At 37.9% G+C, this 11,737-nt stretch overlaps 1 protein-coding gene across 1 annotated transcript; it reads right to left on the minus strand.

Annotated features, from left to right (window-relative positions):
• Positions 1 to 2,291: 2,291 nt before the first annotated feature.
• Positions 2,292 to 8,474, minus strand: LOC145490307 (skeletal aspartic acid-rich protein 2-like). Its single transcript, XM_081469434.1, has 4 exons — positions 8,171 to 8,474; positions 5,253 to 5,851; positions 4,246 to 4,536; positions 2,292 to 3,901 (listed from the first exon to the last, which is right to left on the minus strand). The coding sequence occupies exons 1-4, from the start codon at positions 8,217 to 8,219 to the stop codon at positions 3,653 to 3,655; spliced, it is 1,188 nt and encodes a 395-aa protein (XP_081325560.1). The 5' UTR covers positions 8,220 to 8,474; the 3' UTR covers positions 2,292 to 3,652.
• Positions 8,475 to 11,737: the final 3,263 nt, after the last annotated feature.

Below are 11,737 nucleotides of genomic sequence, written 5' to 3' on the forward strand. Positions count from 1 at the left end.
TGCTGCACATTTTGATCTATTTTGTATAGAGTACTCTCGGGATAACCGAAACAATTTAATCATTGTTCATGTGTTTGTTCATATATATAATAATATGTGCATATTTATATAATCGCGTTCTATAGTGTGCGTGGCGTCGGTCCACATCACGTCTCTTGTACGTTTTGACGTTTCAGACAACAGCTGATAAAGCTAGTGCCTGTACTCACTAGAATTTTAAGAAAATCGCCATAAGCAAATTATAGATCAATGCAGCAAGAACTGGCTGAAATAAAAATAGGAAATCACAACGTGTCTAATTCGTGAGAAAAACAGACTAAATTTAATTAGTAATTACGTGAGTAAATAGCCCTGGCCATGCCATTTTATTTGGCGTATTTTGTTTGCTTAGTGGCGAGGCATTGGTATGTTGTTGTCCATACAGTCCAAAATTATCGTCAGTAAAATATTATAAATAAAACACCTATTGACCGGTTACCTCCGCGGCCACCATTTGGTCATTCCGATAAGGGTTTCATTATTGTCTTTACCCCTATTAAGCGGCCACCCAAAATTTAAGAACTTTGTTCTGGAAAGGGCGATGGCAGATAAGAGTCTGAAATTGAAGGTGCATGACGAGTGATAATTCAAACGCACGTCTATCTTGATTGTGTTGAATTGACTCCATGTTCACCAAGAAATTTATTACCCGACAGTGAAAAATTAAATATTCAAGGTACACCAACCTCTATTTAAGCGGCTAGCCCCATTAAGCGGTCACCATCCATTTCCCCGAGGGTAGCCCACTTTATTACATGTAAACCAAAAATAATTGCATAGCGCGAAAAGACCTAGGTATGAGTTTAGTGTTACAGTATTACGTAGGGCATGTAGGTAGCGGTGGTCGAGTAAAAGATAACAACAGGGGCAATGGTAAACTGTTCATTCTTTTCATTTCTTAATTCAATCTCTTCCTACTCAACACGATTGTGTGCTCCCAGTGATTCCAAGCCTTACGGAGCCTTATGTATTAGGATAGAAATTGTCCTACCCCTACCCCCTAAAATGGGATGACAACATTGCGTGACGAACAAGGAACCGCTCCAAGCAAAGATTCAAGCCATCAAACCATGATGAACAAACGTAATATTTTGGTGTAGTGCAAAGTAAGTAACTATCTACAAATGACTTAGCCGTTTTAGACTTAGATGCAGTGGTGATCATATATGTCGAAAGAGGGTCACAGATTCATGGTATTCGACCGTTAAATAAGTTGACAGTTGGCGATGTACATCGGACGTTATGTAAACAAAAGCAAACTTCTCCTTTGTGTGCGACGAATGGTGAGAGAAACACGTCAAATCGGTTTTGCACCTGCCTTTTACAGCAAATGAGGTTAGAACATTTCGAAATTATCAGCTCTGTGTCTATTTCAATTTAACATAGGTCAAATCATGTGTCGCATGCTAAAATATACGTCTAACCCGTAAATTGAAATTTGACGACGGATGGTCAAATATTTGCAATTTTGACGTACTTTGAAAAGCTCTCGCGTCGCTCACAATCATTTGCCCAAAGAAATTTTTACAGGAATCTGTAGACCATCCTTCTGCAATTCAACCACCAGATGCTTGATTCATTTGAAGGTTTCGCACATAGTGAAAATTAATTATATTCACGAAGTACTTTTAAGTGAATGAAGTACATGTCTTCGAAATTTAATTATTTTGCACCCAAAAAGACAACGCAACATTCCCTAAAATCAACCCAGTACACATTTAAACATTGCACAAAAATATTTGAGTGTTTTAAAGACGGAAGAATGATGTGGTTTTGCATGCGAGGCTCTCAAACTTGTGTAATAAAATGGTGCGTTAAATGACGATTTTAACGGAATTTGGTAATTTGCATATTTCTTTGAAATAAAAGGATATTTTGCCAAAAAAACTATCCAGTAGTTTTTGTCATGCCCTAGCCTATCTACCATGAAAATATGAGCGAAATCGAATTTTTGACCCTTGCCGAGTTATTTTCCATTTTTATGGACAGGGACTCTTAATAGGGCCACAAACAAGTTGAGACTGGTCCAACATATCTTCTGTCAAGAATGAATTTTTTTTGAGGATTTATTTTATTGGGAATACTTTAAAGTTTACACAGAAAGTAGCTCTCTTTTTCCTTAGGCCAAAGTGACATTATTAAGAATGGTAGACTAATAAAAGTCTCATTTTAAAGAACTCTACAACGTAACATTTTGGGCAAATTCTAGTATTGCAGACAAATCTGACTTGGGAATACTACATGGCTCAAAGAATTTATCTCACAAAGTCATAGAGCGTATCACATAGTGCTACGTTTTTCCTCTATATCTGGTCGAAGCGCATACACTTTTCATATACGGTTCTTGAAAGACATACTGTACGGCGTTTGGCAGCATTTGAATCCGGCAATGAGTCTGAAATGTGACAGTACGAATGTAGGCCGATAAACGCGGAAGAAACACTACAAACACTGTTGCCCTTTGCTTGCAGCTTCAAAAATAGCATTTTAATCATTACAGCATCTTGTGAATTCCTTGATGACTTAGCGAGAATACATTAATCATTGGTCCATAGGGAAACAGTTTTGTTGTCTCGAGAATCTTGATGTTTCCCGAGGCGAAGTCAAGGAAAAACATCAACAAACTGTTTCCCAAGGGACCTGTGAATAAGTGTTTTCTTATATAGTTGGAGTTTAGTGTAAAGTAATAAGGCAAGAAGAAGTCAAAGTAACCACTGAGTAACCTCTGGTTAGTGGAAGAGAGGGCAACACTTAAGCGATTGTTGCCCGCCTGGCGACATTTAGAATCAACCATTTTCACGTGACCATAAGTCAACCAACAAGAGCACGCGTCAGATTCAACAAGACTCCAGCTAAATAATTATCCCGTTATTTTTTAACTCCCCGATGCGTTAAAGCGCCTACAGCAGGCTTAGAATTTAAATCACTAACCACATATAAGCATAAAAGGTATTCTTTATTACAAGTACGCATGAATGAGATCATAGATGTACTGTGATATCTAAGTTAATTTAAAATAAACTGAAAGGTGTGCCAGTCAGTTAGCTTGTCGTAATCGAGCTCAAAAGATTTGTCAACGAGGTTGAACGTTCATCACGAAAAAAGACGAGGATATGGAAAAACCTGGGGAGAAAATACTCGCTTTTCATGGTTTGTCCATCAAGTGCCATCCAAACTCCTAAATGTATCTATATTGAGATAGACGCACAGCTAAAAACGTGGAATACTTTCTAACATAGCGATTGATATCAAGGATAATAAATAAACATGTAATAATTGGGTTTTCTTGGTAAAAAAAAAGCTAACAAAGATTTCATGTTCTTAACATTTGCAGTGGAAAGAGAAAGGTAAGGTTAGGAGAAGAGGTTTCGCAGTCTCCAATCTTCACTAGTCAGTATGGGGAAATTACGTTCTTGCATGCCTTATGAAAAACAAGTCTAGTTTAAAAACAAGCAAGTTCGTTTTTCCTAACATACAATACTTCTGTATCTCATAGTATATAGACTTGTTACTTCTCTCTACCGTACCTCTGTAATATATTAGTGCGTTCACTATTGATTTTGCAGGTTTAATTTATTTGTATTAGTTGAGACATATTACACTGAGGAATTTGCTATTGAGCTACAAATATGGCAGCAACTTGAAAGAAGACAGCAACAGCAAGATTGAACTGTAACCAGGAAGCCGTGTTCTGCAAGATCACCTTCTCGACCTTGACTTTGCCTACGTTGACGCTTGGATCAACCAACACGTTTTTGCCGAATTTCGGAATGCGAAACACGAATTTCGTCTTGTCGTCGTCTCTCTCGAATTTGGGAAATTCATCCGGCATTGCAGTGTAGTCATCATCATCGATCATGACCTGGAAAAAGACATTTGTTAATTAATACACGTGACATTCCCATCACATGCTTAGCCTAATGTAGATGTGCACACTCTACAATGAGCTAATGATCGCTTCCTTGAACTCTTGAGCACTGTAAAATATAATGTTAAACTCGCCTACAAACCATCCCCTTTAAACCTTTTGATCTGCGCGACCATTCCTCTGATTACATGGCTGCAGAAGAAGAAGTCGTGGCCCTTAAGTTCTTATTTGCTCCAATGATAAGAGCTGGCACTCGAAATGTCAGCATTTTACTCCAAACGACAGTTAGGTTTTTCTACGAACCAAGAAATCTTCACCACTCAGGCTCATCAACTTACCCCTTGGTTAAGTAGCATTTCCGACTCCCCGCCCAAGTCGAATATTTTGGGACAGTCGTCATCGTCATCATCATCATCATCATCATTGTCGTCGTTATCACTTTCTTCGTCATCATCCTTACCATCCTTGTCCTTACAGATAGGTTCTTTATCTTCCTTCTCACGGTCATCATCGTCTACTTCTTCTGGTGATCCCTTGCTCTTGACTTTAAGACTAACATCAAGGTATTCTCCCGCTTTGCCACTACCACAGTCTGAGGGCGAATCGTCACAGAAATCCCATTTACTTATCTATGATGAGAAAGCAAACAGAAACAATTAAGTTAAATGATTGTTAAGAAAATTGGTTTCACCAAACACGTCGTTTCAGTACTGGTGTTAAATCAAAGCATGGAGGCAATTGAAAGATAAATTGACATCAGAGGGTCAGAAAGGCTAAACTGGACGTGACGGAATGTTCAGCTCCCTACCCCGTACCCTAAAAGAAAACCCTTGAAGTCAAGGAAGCCAGATAAAATACGCAGATGTCAATATGTTGGTCTCCCTATGTTTTTACATATCGTCTGTTGCGGATACAACGTGTGACCAGACAGTGGTCGTTCGAACAAAAGTCAAATTGCAACTGACAGGAACTTTTTACAAGATGGTATAACGATGTTGTTCAATTCAAGTTCTTAACGGTATGCATCCTTCTTTAAACCGCTTAAAATCCCCGCACGAATTCAACGACCCCTATAATATACTGATCCAAATTGTTAACATATACCGCTAGACTGAGTGCCAGGATCGTGAAATTGACCTTTCCCTTTCCTAAACCAGTAGATTATCGTATTCGGATTGAGATTGTGTACTTAAACCTGACTGGGCGTTTAAGATTTTTCTCTCCCTCGAATTGTTAACTCAGGTAATCATGATTTTCAATACTGTAAGTTTGTAATACGTATCTAAAGAAAGACAAGTGTGTGCATAGCTATTGACGCCAGCAGCAGAAGATTTTTAATTGCTACCTTAATGTTGAACTTGACGGTTTCACTCTGCACAGCAAACGTCTCGTTCCCAAACGTGATTGTCCCAGCTTCATGAAAGAGGTAAACTATGATTTCAAGAGTGGCCTCGGGGTCGGGAAGATATGCTGAGTAGTTCATCTTGGTAACAGGGATTCCTTGAAAAGTGGCTTGCCTGTCCACAAGACCAAACGTAAACTTCACGTTGTCAAAAGATTTCACAGAATGCTTGTCATCAACTTCATTTCCTTGGGAATCTTTTTCTTCAATTCCATCCACTTCAAATGACAATAAGTCCTCATTGTCATCCCCGAAATCTTCATCGTCATCATCATCATCATCATCATCATCATCATCATCATCTTTGGCGTCGTTGTCGTCATCACTGTCTTGATCATCTTGATCATTTTTGTCGTCATCATCTGTGTCGTCATCTTTGTCATCATCGTCTTTGCTATCTTCTTTATCATCGTCGTCGTCATTTCGAACAATCATGAGTTTACCTGAGCGAGCAAGTATTCTGACTGAGACATTACTTCCGCGAATTGTTTTCACGTCATCGTTGTCGACTTCGTCGGCAAAACACGCAACTAGAAACAAAGCTGTGAAGTGTAAAATACAAAGTCTTCGTTAACAATTAACGATGGAAACAGCGAATGATGAAAACCATAGTGAGAAGTATCAGCGCTGGATTCCACTAATACACAAACTGATTATCATGTCATCGCTATCATAATAATTATAATGGTGGAAAATCACCAGGTGACCTTCATTAAAATAGAGAAACAGTTGTAACCATAAAAAACCTGTTAAAATAGATGCCAGGAGGTGATTTTAGGGAACAGGCAAGCATTTGGCAGAGAAAATATTCTGTAATACTAGACTGAGGAAAAGGTGTGGTAACTAATACAGTGCTAAAATTACGTATGAATATCAGGTCAGGAAAGGTTTATGATGCAAGAAACCCTCGAGTTTATAATCCTCCGTACTTGAGGTTCGGCACGTGGGATTATTTCAGTACACGACAAAAGTTGAAACTGGTGATATTTATAAAATTCAAGTCGCTTGTAATTTGGTCATCCACCCAACATCAGCAGAATATCGCAAACTGCTATCAATATATAGTACGCACAAGAAAAAAACCAACCGTGACATCATGATTACTTGAAGACCAGTGCTTTGGGTCTTAGAAATCGTTTAACTTTCAAAGAAGCCAAGCCACTAGCTCTCAAAATTTTAAGAAAGATTCTGTCACTGAATTAACTGCCGTGAATTTCATCTCGCATCGCGGGGACATTCGTTATAAAGAGAAAGCTGAAGTCTGTTTAGCCTGCGTAAACAGATGCCATCTTAATAAGAAGCCGATATTCCTGGAAGCTTAAATATGAAATAGATTCTACATTTAGATATCACATGCTGGAATTTATTGATACTGAAATGTTGACTGCAATATCTCTGCATAGCACAAGTGGCCTTCATCAAATATTGCGGCGCATTCGTGACCCATCGGCGTCATTACCCATAATAATGGCTTTGTGGGTGGTAAAGAAAAATTTATTCGATACGACAGTAAAATTATGTTGCTCTTTCTTGACGGAATCGATTCGTACTGTTGTAAACTGAGACCACAACTGCATAGACATATGGCACCTCCTTACTTTATGCATGTGTTGTTTTCAGTAAAATTTTCTTTGAGTTTAATAAAGTAAGTTATATAGTGTTCAATCCTTTTAGTTACGCTGTGAAAATGTTCAAGTATAAAAAACCTATATAGATGTTTATCACACCATGCGATTAGAAACATTTATCTACACTTTGAACTGCTCTGCGCCAAGCTTCCAAGGCAGCAAATTAAACTGAAAATATGTCATTTTGAAAATTGGAAACAAAATTTTCTCCGGAACTTCGAGCAAACTGGCCAAGAGTCACGCAGCCTGAAACCAGACAACGAGGAAAAGCTCGAATTCTGATTGGCATTGTCGCTCCTTTTTCCTTTCTTTCTAGTTTTATGCCGTTGTCAATTCTTCTAGTCGCTTTTGCCTGCTCTAATTTAACGACCAAAAAGCTAATCTTGCGCAACGTTCTAATGAGTATTAATCTTTAAAACATTCCGCACCAAACGCCAGTAAGTTATGTAGCTCAGTACGAAAACAACTACAACGTAAGTACCTATCTGTATCGTATTTTGCGAGACGGTAACTTTTCGCCCGACAAAATATAATATATTTAATATAATAGCAATTCTCCAACCGAACCTTTGTTATCTTAAACGCAACAAATAAACCTTCGGAGAGAGGCTTGTAGATGAGAACACATTAAAATGTAATCTGCCAGGCTTAATGAGGGGGGTAAATAGGGGTATGTTCGTGCCTTTTTTCCGCCAAATCCGTCGATCCGCCAATATTTTTGTTCAAATCCGAAACCACAACCACATCCGAAAACAGTAGTGTAAAAGTTTAAAGGTTAACTGGTGAATGTGAATGCCCTTGTTAATTTCGCACAAATATTAAAGAAGGCAACATGCTTGATGACTATAATGCAGTACAATTCCAATAACAGTCTCACACCTGAGCTTGAAATGAGCTTCGTTCGAAAAAAGAAATAATTTGGATGAACCCATTAACATACCGACTAAGGCTCAAGAAAGATCTATGATCCAAATTTCGTTTAGGACCCAAGATCCGAACATCAAGACAGGCACAATCCGGAATCCGCGCCAAAATTCACAGCTGATCCACGATTCACTGTGTTTTCAAAATCCGCGAATTCATCCGTTCGATTCACCGCAAAAATCCGCAATCCGAGCGCTTTTTAAGGTCAAATCCGTCGATCCGAAAGCCTATTCACCCCCCTCCTTGATAATCATAATTTGCGGTCATGCTTGGAATAAAAACGAACCATAGTTGAGTCAGTTCACTTACCAAAACAGAGGAGTACCAGACCACTGCACAATTGCTGGGCAAACGCCATGACTGTCCACACAATGAGAAATGAACAGAGCGAGGGGAACACTCCTTATATATCACTAGAAAACACAAATAATTAATCAATCTTTTTGACATTTATTTAGCATTTGATATTAGTTCCTGGCCCTTTCTAGTTTTCAAGTCATAATGGTAATTTTGTTTTGTTAAGAACACTTGTGAACACTTGGATCCTAAAGAGTGTGTTCTTTTATGTCTCCAAGCAGTTTCGACAAAAACACTTCCGCTATTGTTCAGTATTTTTATCTTTCATTCTGGGGGTATCTGTGACATATTTAGAAAAAATCTTTTAATATTCTATCTCTAGGTAAAATAGAATATGTGTTACTATTTCACTGTTTAGTATTTGCCATCTCAAATATTGGATGATGGAGTGTGGTTATAAGACACAGCTATTTCCATCGCTAATGCCTTGAATAAACAGAAAAAAAGGAACAGAAAATAAAAACAGAGCCAAAAACTCTCTTTAATTCTCATCGTTGTTCGTGTATTTGGGTCGTTCTCGTGTTTTATCAAGATGACAAGTTTGAATAAGCACTCAATGTTGCTAGGTAACTCGTCTGTTTGGTGTTGTGCTGTGAGAAAAACATTTTCGATTAAAATGTCCTCTGCACGTGAAGTCATCTGAAGTATCTTCACACACATATTGAGGCATTGTTTTGAAAAATATTGGAGAAACCTGGGACTACAGAAATATCACAAAAGGTTTATGGTGGCAAAAATCTTAATTTAAGTGCTTTTTCACTTCGAGGTTTCTTTTTATCGCGTGACGGGTAAACTGGCTGTTATTTGTCTTGCTAAATGAGCCAATATACAGTTTTACTTGGAAACTGAACGTTAGTCACGGTTTAAAACGACGTAGAACACGACTATATACACAGTTAAAATCCCTGTAGTATTTATACATGAACTATAATGAAGATTTTCTTTTAAGATCGTAAATAACATTGAAGTAGAATGGATTAATTTGTCCACGCCTCCGTGCTTTCATGACAAAAACAAACTTACTAGTGAGACTCAATTAGAGCGTATAATGTCAAGTTAATAATATAATCAAGAATTTTTCTTGGTGAAAAACAAAACTCAATATTCATATTGGTTTCGTTGAGAGTTTTATCTTTAAGCGGATCGTATGTGCTTTGTTCAGATCGATTATTCAGGTCTTATCACCTGTGTGCCAATTTTTGACTCGGTTTAATTCTTTCTTCACACTATACGTCCGTAATGCGTGCCGATCAAACATTCCAAACGTTATACGTGTGCTTCAATAACACACGCATAACTTGTCTTGAGAGTCAACCGAGTAAACAGTCTAGTTGCTATAGGAACGCTATGGTGTTTGCTTGCCATTTAGCTGTGGTCTGTACCGGACTTATCTAAACATAGTGATGATAACATTGGGCAATGGCAGAGTAAGCTATCAAACACGATTTGAAAGTTCTACAACACGAAGTATTTAAATATTTCCGTGCCAGCTATTAAATGAGTAGCAGCAAACAAAAGATGAAGAAAATAGTTCAAGTGCGCATTTATTTGCGGTCTCGTTATTAAGCACTTTTAATTTCGCGCAATGGCACTTGCAATAACTTCCCCATGTAACTGCTTATTAAAAAACAGAGCTGTATCCGCTGGCTTCTTTTCCTAACTAGGGAGTCAATATATTGTTCCTTATCGCAAAATCTGTTCTTAATTTGCTGTGAATAAAATATAATCGTGCAACGGATGTGTTATTTCCATCCCTCCCGATATTACCAATCTCTTCCGTTATTACGTACAGCCATTTCTTTCGTGCTAAGTTTTTCTTTTCAGTCGAGATAGTTGTTTCGAAACCTCAGTATAAAATTTGCGCCAAGTATAGCATAGGCCAAATGAAATGTTGTTCGAGTCGCAATCCATCAGTTCAAACGTTTTGAGCTGAGGTTGGTTTGGCTATGTTAACCGTTAATATGTTATATGTTTACTTGTAATTTCCACTTCCACGGGCCAATTAATTTATTCTGTTTAGGTCATGCCGTGAAGAGACCTTTTTCAGTAGGAATGTCCGTGAGCTCCTAAATATTTTAAGTGATAACATAGTAAAACGTTGAAGAAATCACAATTCGTTTTCTTACTTCGTTTACTTCGTTTAGTTCAGTGCTTAAATTTCCACTTCTACGGGCCGATTAACTAATTCTGTTTAGTCCATACAATAAATAGACCCTTTTTTTTAGAAGGAATGTCCACGAGAGCCTAAATAATTTAAATGATAACATCGCTAAAACGTCGAACAAATCGTAATTCGTTGACTGATTATTATTACAAAAACACATGGATCTGATTTTTTGTAAAGTAGAATGATTGCAAAAGTAAATGCGTCCAATCTTTGTTCCGAGCCTATAATAGCAGGTAATACAGAGTATACCTGGCTAATTACAATATGACCGGACTTCCTGCGCATGCGCATAGAAACAAGAATATTCTTTTCTTCGTTTTGATGGCGAGGCTTATACCAGCAGGACTGACTAAAAGCACTCAATTATATGGCCTGTTATTTTATTCGTTTGAATAATTTCGACAATAGACTATAATTGAGGAGTTAAAGCCACTGGGACAGCGCCGAGGACGACGTTGATTCACACACAAAAAAAATAATAAGCAATTAAAAGCCTGTTTATATTTTCACCTACGAATCTCCATTTGCAGTTATCTAGTTCTAACCATTAACTTTGTTATCGGCTTCTGAACTGACTATGTTAAGGCAATGTTTATTTCCACATAGAAACTTGAACAATTTACCATCTCGGGTCTACGTACGTTGCCCCAAAGAATTGTGCGATTTGGCGCCGTTTGGAGAAAACGCACTTTCCAAGCCGGGCATAAGTCAACTTATTGAATATTTTCGGTTTCCCACCAACTCCTGTTATGGTTTGCTTAGCACCCCATTTTCAGTTGACCTTGAAGGTATTTGGCTCAGTAACTGAGGCTCATTCCTAGCACTTCAGTTAATTACTTGATATAAGTAGTTCCACAGGACTAAGTCGGCTGACGTCACATGCACAAGTGCTAAGAATTCCTTAAAGTATTTTTGTCCAGTTAGTTATTTTAGCTCCCAAAGAAACGTTTTACCGCTGCGTTTGTTTTATGTTGCGTCTGTCCTTTGTCCGTTCAGAAAGCCTGCCTCCAACATGCTCCAAATTTTAACAAAATTACTCAAAGTTGCTCAAAAATATCTAAACGTTGCTAAAAAGTTGCTCCGAATTCTTAAAATTGCTACAAGGTTGTTATGATATTAACTACAACAAGTTGCCCTATTGCACAATTTAAAAAAGATTTATATCCATAATCACTTTTTTGATTGACCTTTACTAACAAACTAACTTCTAACTTGCCGAAGCGAGTTACAACAGTATATCATTGTCGTCAAATACTTCTTCAGATCCGACTGACTCGAGCATGATGAGACATCATTATCTACCAACCAGTGACTGCCTAATGACGTACTTATTACCATATGGGAAGGGAGGG

The sequence above is a fragment of the Orbicella franksi genome, chromosome 6 (assembly GCF_964199315.1).
Source record: "Orbicella franksi chromosome 6, jaOrbFran1.1, whole genome shotgun sequence".
NCBI classification, from domain to species: Eukaryota; Metazoa; Cnidaria; class Anthozoa; order Scleractinia; family Merulinidae; genus Orbicella; species Orbicella franksi.

Coding starts and splice junctions, on each gene's coding strand:
- LOC145490307 (XM_081469434.1), bottom strand. CDS start 8,219: ATGGCGTTTGCCCAGCAATTGTGCAGTGGTCTGGTACTCCTCTGTTTT. Junction 4,537..5,252: donor CCGTCAAGTTCAACATTAAG/GTAGCAATTAAA, acceptor TTCTCATCATAG/ATAAGTAAATGGGATTTCTG. Junction 3,902..4,245: donor AAATGCTACTTAACCAAGGG/GTAAGTTGATGA, acceptor GTCTTTTTCCAG/GTCATGATCGATGATGATGA.